The sequence below is a fragment of the Rhyacophila brunnea genome, unplaced genomic scaffold (genome assembly GCF_057557595.1).
Source record: "Rhyacophila brunnea isolate RB1 unplaced genomic scaffold, BYU_Rbru_1.0 scaffold_12, whole genome shotgun sequence".
Taxonomy (NCBI): domain Eukaryota; kingdom Metazoa; phylum Arthropoda; class Insecta; order Trichoptera; family Rhyacophilidae; genus Rhyacophila; species Rhyacophila brunnea.
Window position 1 is genome coordinate 31,070,563 of NW_028232774.1, and position 22,836 is coordinate 31,093,398.

Sequence of the window (22,836 nt, forward strand, 5' to 3'; positions counted from 1 at the left end):
GATCATATAGGCCTCCACAGAGTGGAGGTTTGTGTTAACAGTTTTTTTTTATATCACTACAAGAAATGAATGTTAGCCACTTGCTCAACCTATTAGATCCATACTCTAACGCCAAACACAAATTTAAAAAATCTATGTGTATTTGCGATCACAATTCTAACCTGGGTCCCACGACATTATCAGTAAGTCACTCAGCCATAGTGGGCGATAATCATTTCATTTTGACTCAGTCTATCTGTAAAATCTTCTCTATAATTATTATAGAGAAGATTTTATTCAATTGCTTTACTCTTGACTTATTAAAGTATGTAGACATTTATTTAATTTATAATTAAATAAGTCAAATTAGAAATAATATCATTACTATTGTATTACTACCAACCTTTTCTCGTCATAATCATGTCGTAAAAAACTGTCTGAATAGTTCAATTCCAATTACGTGAAGTTGGAGCAAATTGAAAATTGATTTCATACAAAGCATACTATAAAATATCTAGTAGTGTTGGATCATTATGTGTATTGTATTGAGTGTTTTATTATTGAATTACACTAGAATTATTGTTTTACTTTTAAATGGACCAAACAAATTTCTATTCTAGCCGATACTAATAATTTTTTACATGCCAATGAAAATAAACCACATTAAAAACTGTACAAATATATTTTTTATTTTCCCATACATAGCTTTTCTCCGCTTAGTGTAGACTCAAACCTTTGTAATTTTATTTCATCAATTCTATTCAGTAGGTCTATTCTATACACAAGGCGGCTATCAATGGTTGTTTATCATATTTATGTATTGAGACATTATAATTGTTACAATATGCTATCCGTTAAAACTCTATCTCACTCTAAAAGCCAAGAGAGTGGGCGGGGCAGTTTATTATTGTAAAAATTAACCACCTCAATATATAAGTATGATAAACTACTGTCGATAGGCCTTGTGTATAGAATAAACCCACAGAACCATTTAATGAAGTGGTAAAAAAAACGTTACAGGGTTTAAAAAAACAATGAAATATTTGTAAAACATAGTTTTTATTGAAATGATTCAAGTAATAGATTTATGATTATGGAGCACTTACCACATAGTTAATATCTAAATTAAAATAAATTTACATCACATTTCTTATACATAACTCAGAGTCTTACGTTTTTATAAAACAGTGAATCACATTTTCACCATAATCAATTAATTAATGAATTAAACAAATCGAAGATTGAATTATAAATTAATTAGGGAAAAGCTTTCCTGTGTCAATAATTATAAACATAAAAATATTAAGAAAAATGTTTACATAATACATATTGATTGGAGGGTGTTAAAATGATCAATACGTATGTATACATATTGTAGTTTTGCTATAAACTTGTTATCAGTATTGTGAATTCTGAACTTCAAAATTATAGTGAAAAATATCTGTGATACCTATAATTATTATTATCCACTTGGTAAATGTTGATTTTTGCAAAAATAATTATATAATTATTTGCTTTGATTTTACAAATAATGTTTTTTGAAGTATTTAGTTAAAAATATATAAATTTGCTTTAAAGAAAGTTAGTTGATAGAGACCGAAAAGTTTAACGCGAGGCTTGGCGGCGGTGCTTGTATTGTTTGCAATTTCAAAGTATTGTGAGAGTATTGCCAGGATTGGAAGATATTATTTCCCACTTCCTTAAATAGGTATATATTTTCGCAAATTTCAAATATAATGATATAGATTTTTTCCCAATAACTTAGCATAAATTTTATATTATGGCAACATTAAAATTTCAAGTGTATTTTGTATCTGTCATCGCGGCAACTCTTTCGATAGCGTTGATGAAGGGCTGAATGAGCTTATTTTGTCGTTTTTCTTCTTCACAGTAGGAGATATTAAGATGACTTATAATCTTCCTGCTGTCACTTTTCAAAACTTTTGACATTATTAACACGTGTCTAAATGACTGATACCGCGCACTTATAAAAAACGTCAAATGCTTTCAAGGTGAGGGGAATGAATACTGAAACACGAGAGGAGGTGTTTCTAGTTCTTCAAACCACCCGCACATCAACTTAAACTTTTCGCACTCTATCTGTATCTCTAGAGCCAGTTTGCAGAACATTAGTAAAGATTTTGTATCATATCTTTCAAAACCAATTCATATTTTCAAGACAATTCATAACATAAACCTGAAATTAAATCTACTAGCTCTCTGACATGTATACCATGGTTGTAGAATGTAAAACGACATCAATACTGTTGTGGAAGGTAAACATTTTTATGTTTTAAGAAATGAAGCAGAGAATATAGCTAATAATTATTTACAAAGAGATTTCAATATGAATTAGGTACCATAATAATATAAGAAATACATACATATTATTATTCTTTTGTAGAGGATTCATTAAAAAACAAAATAATACAATTTTGAAATTTTAACAACAGTGTAATAAGAACTCATATATTGATTGAAGGTCTAATTTAAGTGTGTTTGAAGTTTTGCTTGTTTTCCATTTTTAGATTTTGCTGTTGTCATTGAATATTGTATTAATATTGAATAAGTTTAAAATCGATGGACAAAATTGCCATTTTAATGGTGCCGAAGAAGGACAAAACGTTTGAAGAAACCCCATAAAAGAGACTGGACATAATTTCAACTTTAATTAAGTCTGCCAGGAGCTGAAAGAAGCATTAGAGCGCCTGTACACATGCATGAATTTACTGGTGGCAATAGTGCTTATTTTAAAGTATCATGACAATAACTGTTTACACGTGCTGACTGTCTCTCCAATTCATTCTTTACGAGTGAGTGAGACACGATGTTGTCATTTTATGGTACTATTTTGTACTATTTGACAGCTAGTGAAAATCGGTCAACCTGAAAATCTGTTTTTTTTCCCGGCAGGTTCCCCACTATTGTTCTACTGCGCAGGCGCAGATTGAAAAAATCTTACTATCACATGAAAATTCAGAAGCTTCCAAACTTGTTTGATTCATGCATGCAATCTTGCCAACTGCAGGATAATACATGTTTACTCATACATTTTCATACTGTCAACAGTAAATCCATGTACGTGTAAACGGGGTATTAGTCTCATTAGATCTACTGACTATAGACAGAGTACCACATTTGCACTGTGTGTGTATAGAAAACCATCACTGAGCATGGGCCCATTTTAATATAACACAGCATCAACACTGTAGCAGTATTTTTAACTATAGATACACCATCATAAATCGCAGTGGCGAAGGGTGGAGGTAGGCTGTTAAGATCCGCCATAAATAGTGCACATTAAACTTTTTCAGACATACATATTTATTTTCATTGAAATAAGACTACAATTTACAGAAAGTGTTGGTTAGTTCTTAAAATTCAATTAAACCCTGAGAAACCAAGCCATAATAGATAATAAGTCAAAAAATACATGTATATCTATAAAATATCTAAAATTATGCAGTTAAATCATACATAACTTTGAATATTTTATAGATAGAATAATATTTTTTATTTATTATAGTTTGGTTTGGGCAGGGCTTAATGAAATAAAAAAATGAGCCCATAATATGTGTAATATGTATTTTTAATCCAACGAAAACAAATAACTATGAATGGAAAAGTGTGCACAATTTTGTCGTATCGCCCAAATTAGACCAAAACTATTATGGTTTCGTTTAGGCAGGGTTTAATTGATTTAAAAAAAATAACTAACACCATCTGTAAATTGTAGTCTTAGTTCAATAAAAACAAATACATATGACTAACAAAGTTTAGTGTGCACTATTTACAGCGAATCTTAACAGCCTACCTCCACCCTTCGCCACTGATAAATCGTCGGGTGTTCGAATTTAGAACTAAACCCATCATAGTATAAAAAGTATTGAATGATATGTCAAATGTTAGCGTGTGGCGCCCTCATTCAGCTTACAACTTATACTGGTGGCCCTATACAAGAGCTGCATGGCTAATAATATATAACACTACATTATATTTTGCAGTCTATACTGATATTCACTGTATGTGTTCATCATTTCCAGTACCTAATATATTGGCTGGTTGACAACTCAAATCAAGAAACGAATAACAATGCTAAAATGTCTTGAGTTCATTTTGAGAACATTATGATTGTTTCATCTAAAAGTCAGTGCTTATCAGTGGTGAGGATTGGAGGTAAGCTGTTAAGATTTGACATAAATAGTGCACACTAAATTTTGTCAGTCATACTTATTAGTTTTTATTTAATTAAGAATACACTTTGCAGATGGTGCTGGTTAAATTTTAAAATTTAATTAACCCCTGCCTAAATGATTTGATAATATGCTATGGGCGATCCGACAAAAATGCACACTTTTTCAGTCGTGCTCATTTGTTTTCGTTGAATTAAGAATACATATCACAGATGATGTTGGTTAATTTTTTTAAATTCAGTAAGCCCTGCCTAACCAAGCCATAATCGATAAAAATATTCTTCTATCTATAAAATATCTAAAATGATGTATGTTTTAATAGTATAATTTTAGATATTTTATAGGTAAACGAATATTTTTTTTACTATTATCTACTATGACTTGTATTAGGTAGGGTTCAATTGAATTTTAAAAACTAACAAACACTATCTATATAATATTGTTGTCTTGGTTTAATGAAAACAAATACGTTTGACTGACAAAGTTTAGTATGCACTATTTATGTCGGATCTTAACAGCCTGCCTCCACCCGTCGCAGTGTTGACCAATAGTAAAATAATACTTATTGTTATCAGTGGCGAAGGGTGGAGGGATCCAACATAAATAGTCCACAAAAAACTTTGTCAGTCATACGTATTTGTTTACAATGAACTAAGTCAACAATTTACAGATGGTGTTGGTTAGTTTTTTAAAATTCAATTAAAGAGTGCAAAAACCAAGGCCATAATAGATAATAGTCAAAGAATAATTATTGTATATCTATAAAAAATCCAAAATTATGCAATTAAATCATACATATATTTAGATATTTTATAGATAGAATAATATTTTTTATTCATTATAGTTTAGTTTAGGCAAGGCTTAATGAATTTAAAAAAAATGAACCAACAATATGTGTAATATGTATACTTAATCCAACGAAACAAATAAGCATGAATGAAAAAGTGTGCACAATTTTGTCATATCGTCCGAAGTATACCATAACTATTATGGATTGGTTTAGACAGTGTAATTGATTTTTCAAAATTAACCAACACCATCTGTGAATAGTAGTCATGGTTCAATAAAAACAAATACGTATGATTAACAATGTTTAATGTTCACTATTTATGGCGGATCTTAACAGCCTACCTTCACCTGAATGTTATAATAATATAATAAATGATGTCAGTTAATGTCAAAAGCCATGGGAGATTATTTTAGTATATAATATTGAAATGTCATTTTTTTTTTGCTTCATTCTCTATTTCTGTATAGCCTTAATATCTTTTGGTTTAACACTCCCGTTGCCACGATGGTCTCGGAGTTTAGAAATGACCTTAAATCATAGATACCCCACTTATTATTATGTATATAAACGTCTACTTTTAGCTATTTGTAGATAAAATATTTAGGCATACAAAGAAAATATGTCGGTAGTTGAATTGAATGTCTTATGTGTAAAATTAATCATTTTTCGAAAGTCTAATCAATATTTTGATAAGACAGTGACAGGGCTATCTAGAAAGATATATTTTAGAGAAACGCGCATAATAGTAATGTAAACATGAGACACTATTTTAAAATGTCATTTGTTAGTCAGAGATAGAAATTTATGTCTTTGTTCAACATAATTCTGTGAAGGATGCATTCAGCCGTAGCCTCTTACAATATATCGAACCTTGAATTATAAATGTTTCAAATGCATCTGACGATAAACGCCAAAGCAACCCTTAATGTAATGTTATAAGTGTTCATTTTAGCAAGTCAACTTCGCTTTATATGCCGTTTATTTCAAAATACTGACCGGAAAGGCTCAGTTTTATTGCGCCCGTAATAAAAATAAATTTACCCGGATTTTGAATACAAACCCTTATTGCCAGGTATGTAAGAATTACATCGGTTTGTGGGCCATGTGTATTTGAAAACTTCGAGCGACCTAAAAAAACATACTATTATTTGGGTGCACAGCAGGCAGTCGAACGGTTAGATTTGTGCGTACTCCCATCATCTACACGTCGATTATCAAATTGACAAATATTTTTGAAAATATTTAATCATGCCGAGAAGATATTTAACAGAGGAAGAAATCAGGGTGGCTGCAGAGGAGTTTTGTGATGACTCTGATATTGAGTTTGAAGTGAACGACAATAATATTTCGGATAATGAAAATTTAATAGAAGTTTATAATATATAAGTATTAAATTGCGGTACCTATCATATTATACATATGTATAAAAGTAGATTTTTCTGGGAATACAAAATTACATTAAATATATGTTTATGTATTTTATTATTGACTATAAAACCTCTTGTTATGAAATTATCTAAAAGTAGGTGTGATATATCTATAGTCTAAGAGATATAGACTTAATACGTGCATATAGGTTCAAGTAACGTAGTGATTTAATTTTTTTAATGTGTATTATTTCAACATAATAAACATAATATTAAAATATATTTAGTGGAAACTATACGATCGGAGTATTTTTGTTGTTTAATTATTCTTATGTAAGTATATTTTTAATGTGTTTTAAAATCCGATTTTTAATAAAACCTAATAACATGATACAATAAGATCACAATTTTTAAAATTATGTATACAGGGAATCGATATTGCAAAATTATAACTATTATTTTATGTGGTAAACGTGATAACGCAAGTCCATGCAGATGTTATGCTACCTAAAAACATCCCTCGTTCGCTTCGGATGAATTATCCACCCCCACTTTCCGTGAAATGACAGCGTGTGTTGGTTGTTCCATTTAAAACAGATCGAGACATGCCGTGGTTTGGTTATGACGTACATTTATCGATGTTCGATTATTATACACGATTATAAGATAATTGCATGTGATATACACAGAATAACATGTTAAACGATGACTAAATAGTATTTAAAAACATACTTTACCTTTTGAAGCAATCAATTAGCTTTTAAAATGCCTTAAAATGCCAAATTTCCATCGGGACACTGAGTGGACGGCATGGGATCGGGCGTAATTTTTTTACCATGGTAAGGGAAAGGTTAATCAAGTAGGTATGCTAAGGATTAGTCACCCATCTAGTCAGAAGTTTTGTATATTAGTTTACAGGTGTCGGTATTTGAATGACATCATCTGTAAAAAGAATCCTGCGTATTTACCACAATTTGTGAAACAAAACTACAATATGTAAATGCTGTTTTTTTTCACCTTATAACTAAAACCAAAGTTTTGTTGTTAAGAAATTTTATTATTGCTAAATATTGAGGAAAAATAAGAAATCAGTTTTATCCGAAAAATTATAAATGTAAAATCATATTAACATATTAGTCTACATCGTGCAAACGAATGTAGGATTTCAATACTGATAACAATAGTGACTTTTGACATTAATCTGACGGTGATTAAGAAATGAAAATCTAACCTAAATAGTATTTTTTTAATGAAATAAAAGAGTAAAATACACATCGAGATTCCTATCTAATTGAGACTTATATTATTACAAATTTCATACAATTATTGATATGTTTTATATCTGCTTAGTACTGTTGCAATAAATACCTAACTACGTGAAAAGGACGATGAGTTTGGTTAGGGTACAAAAATCATTTTTTAATAATATTTATAATAAGTTATTATTTAAAAAAAATAATTAAAATGGTTGTTTAGTCTCGATTTAGACACGGCGGTCTGCATCCGCACGGTCTGGACCCGCACGGAGCAAATTTGTACAAGCATCTATAATATTCATTCACATTCACAATCCGCTAGTCAACCACCAACAAATGGATCCCACTCGGAATTCGCACGGGTCTGTTTCTATAATATAGAAACAAGATATATAATAAGATAAAACATACCTAATATAGAAGATTATAATATAATGCATACAGGGGCGTTCAACTGAGGCTTGGAAGCCGCGCGATCCGGACGTGTTGCGATAATGGAACATTTGGACACAAAATTGTTTATTGATGAAGTGCAGTTAAGGAATACAATTTGGGATATTCAGAGCTCAGATTATTCCAATAAAATAATAAGAAAGCGAGCTTGGTAAAAATTAATGGAAATATTTGCGGATGGACACTCGTTGAAAAAAAGGCTTTACCCGGGCGCACCTAATACTGCATTTTCTTTGATTTATTATTATTTTTTTGTACCCAAAAACGTATTGCTTCTTTCACTTAATACTGAAGCTCCGAACTCGTTTACCGTGCGAAAATCGCGTCTTTCTGAACAGCAATCAATTTCCACGCGGTCTGATACGTGCGGAGTCCGCCGTGTCTGAACCGTGCCTTATTTTTATAAATTTTAAAATAATGCATTATATACCATAAGATTTCTAGCTACTATTTTCAATAACTATTATTATTATATCCAATTATTATAAATATAAACAATTATTGAAAATAATAACTTAATAATATTCTTTTATAAAATCCATACAATATTTCATTGGATTGATACCATAGATCACATAAAACTGAGCGGAGCGGTTTAAAAATAATTAGGTATTTATCTACTTATTCATTAATTAATATAAGTATATAAGGTATAGCGGACAGGTTTGAGGTGAACAGTGTAATAATATTATAATGTTCGTAAGGATGGCAAGTCCAGGATGTAAAATCCCTTCGTTAGGGTGTCTGTCCAATTGTCTGATTCAAGTTAGAAAGACGGACGTACATGTCAGATAAGGTTACATAAATTATAAATTGTACGTATGCAGTTCGACGTATTACAGTTAACGTGAGCAGTCACAGCTGATGGAAGTAATGTATAACATTGAGATAAAAAAAATGATGCGTTGTTCGTGGAGTATTTCACGAGTACCTACATGCTAAGCTACTTTGAATTGTTAATTCTATAAGTATAAATATTATATACGATATGATTGTATTTCTAATTTACTCACCTACATATTTTCTTCTGTGTTTTTCTTGTATTCCTGCAGTATTTTAAGTGTTTGATTCATATGTTGAATTTTATTTGATCTTAATTTTCTACGGCCAATACAACAACGATGAATTATAATACGGCGAACTGTATACGTACAAATTTCCGGACATGGTTGGATAACGTATTGTCGTACAAGAATTTCTTATCCACGTGTTAAAACTGTGAACTAACAAGCCACTCCTGTGCAGTTAATCGAACTTACGTGTTCAAATGAGGAACGCCCCTAAATTTATCATTTCATTTTACGCTTCCGCGGTATACGAATCCACCAATTTACGTAGCTTTTTATAATAAAAATATGTCTAAAACGATCAGCAGTGATGTTAGAATTATTATTAGTACATTTTTGGTTTATTGCGAAGAAGAAAAGGAGTCGCATCTAAAAAAGAGCCAATACATTATTTAAACACGCATTGCCGCCATGACAGGTGTGTCACTGAGATGTCTTCTATATGCGACTACAGCGACTTCCTGTTATCGACGAGATCTTGTTGTCGGACAGTATGTCCACTGTGTCTGAATTTGGATCAGCGCTCGAAATGTAAAATTTTACGAACCGGAGCGCTCGATAATTTTACGAAAATATTACCTAACATTATTATCTAACTGTATATGTATTTTAAAAAATAAGTGTGTTAGATTTTTTTATTATATGGCATATGTCGCTCATACGGTCAAATTAATATTTCCACGAGACGGAGCGATAATTTTGGGGATGTTACGAACCGGAACGGCGCTCCGGTGCGTTCCGATCCATTTCGAGCCCTGATTTGGATGATCATTTATTAATTCGTAGCTGCATAGAATCACGTAAAGCATAAGTCTTAGTGATCTTGGATAGCTAAATTATTTCGCAGATTATTTTTAATGAGTTTTTTTGACCATGTACGATTTTAAGAAGATAGTAATATGAGCCTCCACAGATCTTTCCCGTGAGAAATGTAATTTATCACTTATTTATTGTTTGTTTTAAACATTCTAATACACAAAGCACGTGTGTTAGACACCGATCTAGAAATGGTCAGAGAGATCGAGAGGTTCATCAGGTATTGTAAAATTATCGGACACCATGGCGCAATGACGGACCTCGGATGACGTAACAAACGGCGATACAAAATAATATGTGAAGGCTGCCACATCGGACCGTCATCTTGGTTCACGATTTCGTACGTTCAGATCGGATCGTGTACAAACACCCTTACTCGCGCCTGAAAAACTTGTGAATTTAAAGGACCATTGAATATTCTGCCTCACTCTTTGTCAGTGACGTCCAGTAGGGGTAGGTAGGTCATGCGTTGGATAGGGGCAGAGGAACGAAGGAAACAAACACAAATTTTGAGAGCAGTGGCGGTTTTTCATTAAGCAGACGATATGGTTGCTTCATTAAAAAGTATTAACATAAAAATCCTGACGACATAACTAGAGTGTTGTATTCAAATACCCATTGTATTAATATTGTTGCACCGGCCAAAATTTTACGAGGGTGCCTCCAAGCCTGTCAGTGCCACAGATCTCCCACGTATCTAAAACCACCACTTTTTTTAGAGTAGAGTGGAGAGAGTAGAAATACTCAAATTCTCAGTAAATGCTGTTTAAGAAGGAATTTAATGGGTTTTGGTGTATTTGACTATTTAAAATATTATCCGATAACAAAAACTAAATAAATAAAATAGATAAATAGGTATTTAACGCCGCGCGGCTTAAGCATCGTCCTATAACGTCGTGGGTCCCACGTTCGAATCCTAGTTCTGGCAAGTACCTACACATAATATTGTTTTTCAATTTGTGTATGGGTCAGAGTATGGACCTAATAGGTTGAGCAGGTGGCTGACATCCATATCTCGTAAAAACAAAATCTGTTAATACAAACCTCCACTCTGTGGAGGACCATATTATGATCTTATTAGGATCGGACATGGTCGGTAACGAGTTTTCGAACAATTTTTAATTAAAAATGATACGGGACGGCATTCTAAGGCCCGTTTCAGACGGGACACCGGTGTCCCGTCTGAAACGGGCCTAAGTCTGCTTAAGGGCGGTACTTTGCCTAGGGACGTCACTGCTCTTTGTGTATTCGTAGTTAAATGTGTTTTTAAAATATTTTATATTAACGGTAAGGAAAAGTTACAGATATTTTAGCACACGTCAGATATGCCTCGTAAATATTACACTTTTGATAGTGATTTAGATTTTTGGATGGAGAATAAATACCAAAGAATGTAATGAGTAGCTGGTGTCAGTGATATTTACTGTACCTAATTAAGAAAATTAAGTGCCCATTTGTTTATTGACAGTTTCATACAATTCATACACGTAACCATAGGGCACATAATTTTAAGTATAAGTGAAGAAAATACAAGATAAAACACATCTTTTTATTCACTTAATATCAACATTGAAAGTCACAACCTACGTTGAAATGTGGTGAATGATAATATTGATAGTCGAACCAATCGAGCACTTGGAATATGTATTTATCTGTAGATTCCTTCTTACATAAAGACAGCGCTCGAAATGGAAAAATTTACGAACCGGAGCGCTCGACAGTTTTCTGAAGATTTTTACATAGTAAAGATATCAAAGTTTATGTGTTTTTTTTTTATAAAAATAAGTGTGTTACATTTTCTATTATATGTCCTATCCAGCTCAGTCGGTCAAATTATTTATTCCACGAGACGGAGCGATAATTTTACCGATTTCACGAACAAGAACGGCGCTCCGGTGCGTTCCGGTCCATTTCGAGCCCTGCATAAAGATGAAGATAATAATAAATAATAAAAAATCATTTCCACTTACAAATAATTAGACACGGGGTGACTGATGGTGAATCGATCGAAGAGATTAATTTAATTAAATTTGTTTTAAATGTATGTATTCTTCTGTCGACCCATTATTATTAATTATAAAAGGTTTTAGAGATATTTAGGCTATGTGGCTAAGACACACGGCAACACAATTTCAATCCAATCCAATTTTATACAGTTGGAATCAAGTAAGACCTGCAATGATGCAGCGCCGTCTGTATTGCCATGTATCTTGGCCCTTTAAATTCAAATAAAATGTATACCATGTGTTTATTTAAGGGTTTTAAAATATTTAAGTGCGGCAGCGCTCGAAATGGAAAAATTTACGAACCGGAGCGCTCGACAGTTTTCTGAAGATTTTTACATAGTAAATTTATCAAAGTTTATGCGTGTTTTTTTCATAAAAATAAGTGTGTTAGATTTTCATATGGTATATCCAGCTCAGACGGTCAAATTATTTATTCCATGAGACGGAGCGACAATTTTACCAATTTCACGAACAGGAACGGCGCTCCGGTGCGTTCCGGTCCATTTCGAGCCCTGAAGTGCGGTGACAAATTATTGTGAATGTTTCCCTACAGCAGTTTACAATAATCCATAATACATGACAATATTTACACAATAAAAATTAAAGTATTTCTTAATAATTTATTAAGTTATTAAAAGAATATTTTTAATTGTCAGAGTTCAGCATATTATTATTAAAATTATTTTTTTATATCTAAAAAAAAATTACACAACCATCGAACACTTACATAATCCTTACATTAAAATTTTGTCACTAATATTTTTATTGCAAGTTTATTTTGCTTATTTTTGATGTTTTTTTTTTTGTTTTGTTAAAACACACTGGGTGTCACGGCATCCATGTTCACGAAAGATGTCGGTGCGTATCAGTTCGATAATGTAACACGAAAACTTTTGAATTTTATTTTCGCTTACTGCCACCAGGGTCACTGGAGTCTCGACCAGTATTGCTGCGCCATGTCCGGCCCCTGGCCCGGGACGGCGATCGGCACGGAAACTCCCGGAGAAATGAGACCCGTGAACTCTGGAAAAAGATAACAGAAATAATAAGTCGGTATCATTGAGGGGGCAATTAAATGGTACTATACAATGGTTAACAGTGTAGGGCATAACGAAACTAAATGCATCAGTGATTTAATTCACTTGGTCAGAAAATGCGGAGTATTTTTCACAATCTCTGTGGTAATTAAATATTAAAAAATGTATTTTTATTATACTATGACCATTAGAGGTGAGCTGGAAATATTGTCACCAGTTTGTGTACTCAAGTTTTGGATGAAACTACCTTATAACAACTATATTATACACAACTTGTTGTAACTTATATCCACTTATATCACTTATATCCAAAAAACTTGTGATGATATCATCGCGAGTCGCTGTTCTGTGCACTCGCCAGTTGGTAGACTGTCAACACTATTGACTTGATATATTGAGATAGCACTTGGATATAGGTATATTTTAATTTCTTAGTCTATTGCGTTCGAATGTATGAATAATAGGTCATACATTTTGTGTCGTAGCACAATGGTGAGATGACGCACAGGCTTAGGCTTGTCATATGACCGCTCAAAACATGTTCTTAAGAAGAATATTGTAACCTAACAAAAAACAACTCATAAATTTAAAATGCGTTTAAAATTTTATAATAAATGGGACTATTCGACAAGCGGAGCTCGGCATATTTTTAGCGATTCTGTTGAAACCGATACACAGTCTGAGTTCCCTGAGCCGATACGTATTTCAAAAACTAATATGGAGTTGGTTTTAGTTTCAGTTGAGTATGAAACTTTTGTCGCATACGCACGCCAAACGCTCTATATAGTATTCCAAATACTAGTAGTATTTTAAACAAGTTTCTATACCTACTAAGTATTTTTTATACTGGTAGTAAGTATGCTTAGTCTTCAAAATCGACCAGTTTTCCCATATCTAATGACCATGGCCCTCATATCCTGTAGTGGGCTCCCAGACAAGGATTTTTGGCAGGTCCAGTGTGGATGCTCTACAGTAGAGTTTTCCAAATTCTATACGGGACTTATAATTTAAGCATATCAATCATAATATCACATCAAATTGCAAAGCACAATCACATAATTCAAATAATTATTGGTTCTGAAGTAATTAAGTAGGCGACTTTTTTTTACTATTAGAGTAAATTTGTGATGTGTGTTAATCTCACTTAGCTGGTCGAGCCGCCACGCTCGCCCCTCCTATGCCCGGGCTCCCAGGCTAGAGCCCTGTCAGCTCTCCTTGTGTGGGCCATGACTGTGACATGGAATTAAGTTTACTAACATATCTCATTATCTAAAAAAATATTGCCCAGGCCTTAAAAACCAAGTTCTTCTATGATAAATACGTAATAATAATATGTTATCCCCTGGGATTTTCCCAGGTAGGATTTGGGACCTCTTGACGTTGACTCCTCTTTTCACAATTATTTGTGTTCTAGAGACAATTTTGTACTTGACCTTTTTTGTTTGCAATAATAAGGTCACTATGTATTACTTGATAATATATTTTATTGTTAAAAGAGTTTTAACAACTTTTGTCGGACACGTACCTACAACGGTTTTTAATACATTGCTTACGCTCATGGTTGCCATCTTGGATTCAAGACATCTGCCACGATTTCAAGCAAAACACTTAGTAGGTACATAAGTGATAATTGTAGAGAATATTATTCCCCGTTTACACGTGCATGAATATCGCGGCTATAAAATGCACGTGTAAACACGTATTATCCTACAAGTCGCATGATATCATGCATAGATCAACAAAGTTCAGAAGCTTCTAAATTTTCGCGCGATAGTTGGAACTTGCACGACGTATAAATACGCATGCGCGGTAGAAGATAGTGGCGAACCTACTGGAAAAATACGTATTTTGACGTTTACGATTTTTCATAACCTATCAAATAGCACCATACAATGACAACAGCGCGTCTCGTTTACTATTGAAGAATGAGATTGGCGAGCCAGTCAGCATTATTACGTGGAAACAGTTATCATCGCGATAGCTTACTTTACTCATTACTGGTGCCAGTAAATCCATGCACGTGTACAAGAGCTATGACGAATGTATTTTTAGTAGCTTTTCAATTTATTCATTTCAAATCCCATGGACTATTATATAATTACATATTAAGCTAGAATACAAGCTTCATTTATATATCGTGCATTACCCCAACAGCTTCAGATATCACATCCGTCACGCGGGCGTACACTGTGGCGTAACAGACACGAGGAGCATTCAGTTGACTTGACTATAAATTAGTAGGTATAGGTACTGTATGGTCACATATTGTCAGCACTTTTCATATTATATTTCATAATATTGTCTAAAGTGTTAGACGTTATGGTCGGTCATCACAAGGCCAGATATCATTACCTGTAGATCCACCACCGTTCGTCCCAAACTGATGATGCCCGTTCATATGGTATCCTTGATGAGCTGGACTGCATGAAGGTCGGGGAGCGTACCCCAAGTGAGGGTCGTAAGGTGCGTGCGTCGGCGCCCTCGTGCAGTAGGCTGGACCTCCAGAGGTGAGGTAGGCAGTTTCGGGAGGGGGCGGGGACGGTTCTCTGGCGCAAGCCTCCCCGAAGCCACCCATCGCTGCCATTGGGCCGCGGAGGAATGCGGATTCTAAATCACTGGAAGAAGAAAATGTTTTATGTTACGGTTGTACTAGGTAAAATCAAATGTCACCTTTTCAAAGCTTGTATTCTGACGGTGCTGCTTTACGTTAGTGAGCACAGGACACATTACACAGATGTAAAAGCCATCACCATGCACCAAGGTTTTGAAACAGGGTACTTTATGATGGCCAGGCCTTAAAAACAAAGCGCACCGACTGTCCTCAAATATTAAATACGCGTTACAGCAAGCTATGGGGTGTTTTTTTCCCATCTAACTGTCTTTTCAATGCTAACAGTGTTTTTTAGCTATTCTTTTACTTTTTTTCAGATTTCCGTATTTTTAATCTATACATATATTTATTTGAACCAGAGGGTTGGAGCGGACCCTTTTTGGGTTGCTCTGCTCCAGCTCCGCTCCGGGACCTAATAGTTGCTCCGGCTCCGCTCCGGGTAAAAAGTATTATGTATACAAATGTTAAAAAATAAAAAATAAGTAGTTTCAAAATAATCGTCATATTCATTATTAATTCCATTAAACAAACGACAGCAAATCGTCTCTCATTATTTGCCTCTTCTGTCAAAAAGTGAGGTTATTTATCACTCGGCGGTGTTGCCATATTTAAAATAATTCCAGTGTTGCAAAGTGTCAAAATATAGGTAATATTTTCATTGGATTTTAGGACGAAAATTTAATAATAAAAAAAATCCGGAGCAGTGGAGCACTACAAAATTTCGGTCCCCCAGCTCCGCTCCTGCTCCGGGAAAAACCCCATTGCTCCAGTACTCCGATCTCCGTTCCAACGCTCTGATTTGAACTAGTAAAATAAAAAAAAAAAATCATTTCCTTGAGAGCTTAGGCCCCTTGTCTGGCTGGCCCCCAATAGTGTGCATACTCTTGCGAGGAGGTAGATACGCCACTGCCATGCAGTCTTTCGAGTGTCGTCATATTGTAGGCAAAGAAGCGATGTTGGACCTGACTCGGTCACGTGATATGGCTGCCCCAAGAGTCTCAACCTGATCTGCCTTTTTTTCAAACCAAGTGGAATACGAGTATTGGGGGGCGACTAAAAAGAATATTTATTATTATCATACCTATATGCATCGCCGACGGGGATGGGTGGCGGTGGATACATGTGATGCGCGTGTCCATGGTGATGATGATGATGCGGATGATAAGCCGGAGGAGCCGGTGGCGCCACTGGAGGTGCGGGAGAACCCCCTTGAACAGTACCATCGTTTCCCGCCACCGGACCGAGGCCAGATCCGCCTCCTCCCGCGCGACGCTGGCTCCGCATTTTCTCCTCACGTCGCCACTTTGCACGACGGTTTGAAAACCATACCTAAAACAAGAGACATTCAAGTTTTTTTTATTATTGGGGAGGGGAATCTTGGATGTAAACTGGAGTAATCTCGCTCCTATTTTGTCATATTTCTTTGGCTAGTCTCGTTGTTGAGGGACTAGACTCACAGTAGATGGAGAGTCGTTAGGAGGAGAGATGAGAAGTCGATATTTGGTGGTTGCTTCGATGGATGGAGGAGTGATTTTTATTTGCAGCGTAAACAGTCGGTACAAGAGCGTTATGTTACAATACTTATGATACTGTTCCGAGGTCCGAGCTCGGTGGAATAGAATGCTGTGCGGAGCGACTTACACGAAGCTTACTGATCGGACCGAGATTACGATTGATACTATTAAGCATTTAGACTGACTAACTCATCAACTTATTGCAAATTATATACATGCATATTCGGTAAATTGCGAGTCATTTTTGATGAAGTTTGCAATTGAGAAATCTGCTGGCCTCTGCATTATTGCACTTCGAACGTTTCGATCCCATCGAAGAACGTCACGCGTGTGGAATAAACTGACCGTAGATGCGACGATTGTGCGATAGTTTACATGTATTGCTCATTTTTACACTTTGAAATAATGCTGACAAGGCCCGAAGTCCTTGACCGCTACATTTCTGTTATAGGTAAAATTATTATGCCAAAACTTTGGAAGAAGCATCAAATTATATTTGCTGTTTTATATCTATGGAATTCAAACATTTAATTACTTTGTATGAAAAGAAATAGATAATTATATTCCTAAAAATGGATTGTATACCATGAATTTGGATACGGTGTATAAAATTCTATGTTTGTGGAGTAAACGTCATGTTTTGATGACATTGTAATAGTAGTGGTCTTTTTTACAAGTTAGCAGAACTAGAAGATAGCTTACGTTGAGAAAACCATTTGTAATTCTGAGTACGCGTCGGCCTATAATATCGTGGGTCCCAGGTTCGGAATACTGGGTCTGGCAAATACACATATTGTTTTTCTATTGAAGTCAAAGTACTAACCTATCGTGTCCGGAAACTTGTAAGTATGCAGTTCGCCGTATTACACTTCACCGTGAAATGTTGTATCGGAAATATATGGCCGTATATTAAAGACCGTCCAATTTCTTTCGGTCGTATAGTACTAACATAAAATTCATGTCTAAATAAAATACGGTTCTTGTCAGTTTACACTTTACAGGAAGTCAGCAGCAAACAAATTTTGAAAATAGCCGATATACTGGATTACTTGTTAGGTTATGTTCGGTTAGGTTAGTTCGGTTAGTTTAGGTTTTAATTCTTAAATTCATGAATTTTGCCAAAATCAGCTATGAAAATTGAATTAATGTTTAAATTGAATCTAATAAAATTGGAGACCGTATAGTATACGATCATCTCTTTCGGATAAGAAAGCTTACGGCGAACTGTGCCTCGGTGAAATATTTTACGTACAATTTACATGTAACCCTAACCTAAGCAAGTGGCTAAAATCCATTTCTCGTATACTTAAACAAAAATCTGTTAATACATATATTCATTCCGTGGAGGCCCATATATATCTATTAAGATGGGACATGGCCAACGAAGAAGAGAAATAAAATGACTTGTTTAAAACTTTGAAATCATACATAACTAATGTAAAATAATAAAAAATAATCATAAATATCATCAAACTGACTTAAGCATTTTTACCCGAAAAGCACAGATTAATATAATATTTGTTATTTTCATATCATTGAATGTTTTGACCTGGCTTTTTCCTACTTCAAACAATAAATAATTAAAACAAAGAAGTATGAATTTTTCTTGGAATAATATTGAAACAATTGAAAATAAGAATTGGTTTACAGAATGTTGAAAACAGTTATGTACAACTTACGAGTATGTAACTTTAAATTCGGTTTAGTCAACTTGGTCACTAGTACAAAATCAATTCTCAATACATTAGTTTGGAACATCGTGACAATCAAAACAAATACATGCAGGTATATGATAACTATCTGGTGAATTTATAAAAGATTAAAAAAAAGTATTATTGTTATCTACGTACCTGCAATTTTATTTAATATCAACAATTTAGTTCGAAGATATTTTGAATTATTTTAGGTAGGTATGTCATGATTATCGATGTGGAATAATAGAGCTAGGTAACCAATCAAAGACATTAGCTATTCACTGCATGAGATTAACCAGTTGGGTACTTAGACAGTGAGACAGTGTCTTCCTAATAATCTTTATGTTGCTAAACCTATGTATCTAAGTATTATAATATAATATATAGGTACTAATACAGAGCTTACTTGGCACTCTATTAGGTGTATTGAATAAATATATCAGCTGAGATTATTATATATAATCCATTTCAAACAACCTACCTACTTCTAATATTTCCACAGTTACATTTTTCATGGGTTTTGTGTGAAAACTAGAACGCATTAAAATTAATCTCTGCATACTATTATCTACATAAAACGAAAAAACCGTTTAGTTAGATACTTATGTAAGATATTAATTAATTTAAAACTAATATAATTGAATATTTACGTATTCAAAATTGATCAATATAAACTTATTATCTCTATTTACATTAACTCTACAGTAATTCTTAAAGTTTTCAATCACAGAATGTTTATTCTAGTAGTCGTGTTAAATTTTGAAAGGAAATTCAGCACTAATATGCGCATTGATGAAATGTGTGTCTGGGCCAATGACATTAATATGGACGAATCATCTGGAAAAGAAAATGACACTCACTTTATTGTCGGGTCTGCCGAATGGCATAATCTGTTGTAACGCCATTACAATAAAGGTGATATTGCTATAAATTCCTGACGCTTTTTATTGGGTCTGCCGAATGGTTCAGTTCGAACGGGTTCGCTCAAATGAACATTGACATTAGAAACACTGCTCTAACGCCATTACAATAAAGGTCATATTGCTATAAATTCCCGATGCGTGATATCGCATAATGGAAATTGCGTGACATCTACCTATACATGCGAATGCGCGAATTTACTTGCTAGCTACTGTATTGAGTGCGTCGTCCATTAATAATGTCATTGGTCTGGGCTTAGCTAAATCATACGACATCTAAGAGATATCAACTTCTACATCTTATAATTTATGAGAAGATTTTCGGTAAACTAGCCCCTGGAAGAGTGTACGTTTATAAGTTTGCACTTTTTTGCACTCTTTACTATACTGATACGCCTCTTTCCCTGATGACCTCGCATAAAATTGAATAAAATGATATTTACCTGTGTTAATATATGTAGTAATAAATAAAAAGACAGATAATATATGTAAAAAAAATCGTTTTAGAATATATTACATCATTTTCATCGTAGAGCCGGAGTGCAAAGTTATGAAGCATAAACTCTAGAGCTCTAGAAGAAGCTTGTTCTAGCTGAAGAATCTTAGATACTAAACACACCTACACAACTACACCCACGGTGGCCGCGCGGCTTAAGCGTTGGACTATCACACCGTGGGTCCCAGGTTCGAATCCTGTGTCTGGCAAGTACACATATTGTTTTTCAATTTGTGTCTGTCAGGGTATGGACCTAATAGGTTGAGCAAGTGGCTGACATCCATTTCTCGTAAAAAACAAAATCTGTTAATACAAACCTCTACTCTGTGGAGGCGATTAGGATCGGACATGGTCGACAAAAAACAAAGACAGGAATCAAAATCATCGCCAACGTCTGATAACGGATATGTTTCAGAAAGAAGAAAAAATTTACAAAGATAAAATATATATGAATTTATGCCTTTTGAGAAAATAAAAATCACAAAGTAACAGCAGAAAATAATTTTTCATAAGTGAATCAGGTTATTATTTTATCAAATGTAATTGGTTTATAAGCACCTTGTGGGCCAGTACATAGATTCTCCTTTAGGATCTGTGTCGATTAGGCGCCAAGTGAAGCGAACAAACCCAAGATACACACAGGTAAATCGTAATATTAGACATAAATCCTGGAATATGCATAGCATAGGGTAGTAATCTTACCTGTATTCTTGCTTCTGGTAAGCCTATCTTGGCCGCAAGCCTCTCTCGAGCAAATACGTCAGGGTAATGGGTCCTTTCAAATTCTGAAAACCAAAAATATTACATCAAATTTCGTAATAATTGTATATACTTTCCTGATTACATACACATTTTTTATTATTATTTTAAAGCACAATACTTATTCAAAAGTTGATTAACTTTTATTTGCTTTTGGGGCGGTCCGGAACCTTAAGGTTACAATTTTTCTGATATACCTATGTACTATTTTAGAGAGACGACGGAATGTTTCCTGTAACCAAAACTCTGGCAGAAGGACATACCGACTCTTGAATCTCAATGACTAATTTAAGCTTGTCACTCCATCCCTCTTTGGACTAGCAACATACAAGAAAAAATATATCCAAAGTAATCATCAACGTTCAACATAGGATATGGTACAGAAAGAAGAAGCGATTATTTACCTACATTATTTTACCTGATATTGAAAATTGTGAACAATAAAAATAATATATGGTATCACATAATTGCAAAACTATTGAATTTTATCATAAATTTTATCGTGACTCTCGGCACCTTGTCGTATTGTGTTTATTAAATTTTTATCGCCAATTCTTCAATATTTAATGTTTTTTATTAATGTTGCGTTTTCTTCTGTGCTAGAGATGCGCATACACTTTTTCCAACCACGCCTTAGCCATCGTGATGGTCGCGACACTGACTTCAAACATATAACATGGTGAAAGCATGCACGTGGCGCAACTGCACAGTGATCTATGACTTATATGGTTACACTTAAATTGTACGTAGGTATTTTATTTCGCCATGATCTATTTTACCGGAACGCGATGGCCATATAGTATTGAGATAAAAAATACGCGTTATACGTGGAGCATTTCTAACAATACTATACCAATTTTATTAGATTCGATTAAAAGATTAATTTGATATTGATTGGCATTAAATATTTGTTAATAACGCTGTCAATATTACCAGATATTTGATAGGTATGACTTAACACTTACGAGCACTTAGAGTGCGTATTATTTATGCTGGCGTTTACGTCACGTCGCTCGCGGACGGAAAGCATTGTGTAATCGCGTTCGACTGTTGCAAGTTTTCAATGGGAGGGAACGAGAGGGAATACAGTGTTAAGATGCTGAAGCGGGGGGGGGAAGGTAAACCGAACGCCAGCATAAAGAATACGGACTCTAGGTATCAGAATTTTATATAAATATATAAGTACTATAATATGATTGTTCTTTTTTCTAATTTAGATAAATACCTACTAATTTTCTTCTGAAATATCCTTGTATTACGGTGGTTTTTATTACATATTTTTTTTTAGATATGAATTTGATCTCAATACTATACGGCCATCTATTTCCGATACAATAGGTTACGATGAACTGTTATACGGCTAACTGGACCAATATTACCACTATCGGAAATACTGTGAGTCAATAATAAAAAAAAATAATTTTACTGATTTAAAATGGCGGACCAGTCTGAGGCTATCATTACGGCCCTGTTGGTAACAATATATAAATTTGAATTTAGTTATGTAATGTCAATAAACTTTATTTTGGGGCGGTTCTTCTATATATTACCACGTTTTTCTTAGCTCGTATTCTTGTTTGTCCGGTGGTTGTTTATCCAGTACAAATCTTGCAATCGATTTTTAACTAACTTCCCGACTAGCTAAACATTTGAAACTTTTAGAATATATCAGAGCATGATGCCAATGCATTCTTTTAATACTTTTAGCCATCTTTAAGTAGAATTTAATTCAATTTAAGTTAATTCTGTTTTGCATGAAAAGTTATTTCGGAAGAAATCCGTAATCCAATCCACTATTATTGGTTGCTAAGGGGGTGGTCCTAGCAGCTAAATTATTAATATGTACGTGCGTTACTATGGAATTCAAAATGACATTTC

General features: G+C 34.0%; 1 protein-coding gene across 1 annotated transcript in view; it reads right to left on the reverse strand.

Annotated features, from left to right (window-relative positions):
- Positions 1-12,740: 12,740 nt before the first annotated feature.
- The window catches only part of LOC147078061 (paired box protein Pax-6-like), a 154,654-nt gene continuing 144,558 nt past the window's right edge, over positions 12,741-22,836 (reverse strand). Inside the window, exons 7-10 of the mRNA XM_085940103.1 lie at positions 20,902-20,984; positions 16,657-16,904; positions 15,317-15,579; positions 12,741-12,950 (exon numbers count right to left, since the gene is read on the reverse strand). Coding sequence (XP_085796229.1) covers positions 12,853-12,950; positions 15,317-15,579; positions 16,657-16,904; positions 20,902-20,984 — 692 coding nt within the window. The 3' untranslated portion in view covers positions 12,741-12,852. The remainder of the gene's footprint in view (positions 12,951-15,316; positions 15,580-16,656; positions 16,905-20,901; positions 20,985-22,836) is intronic.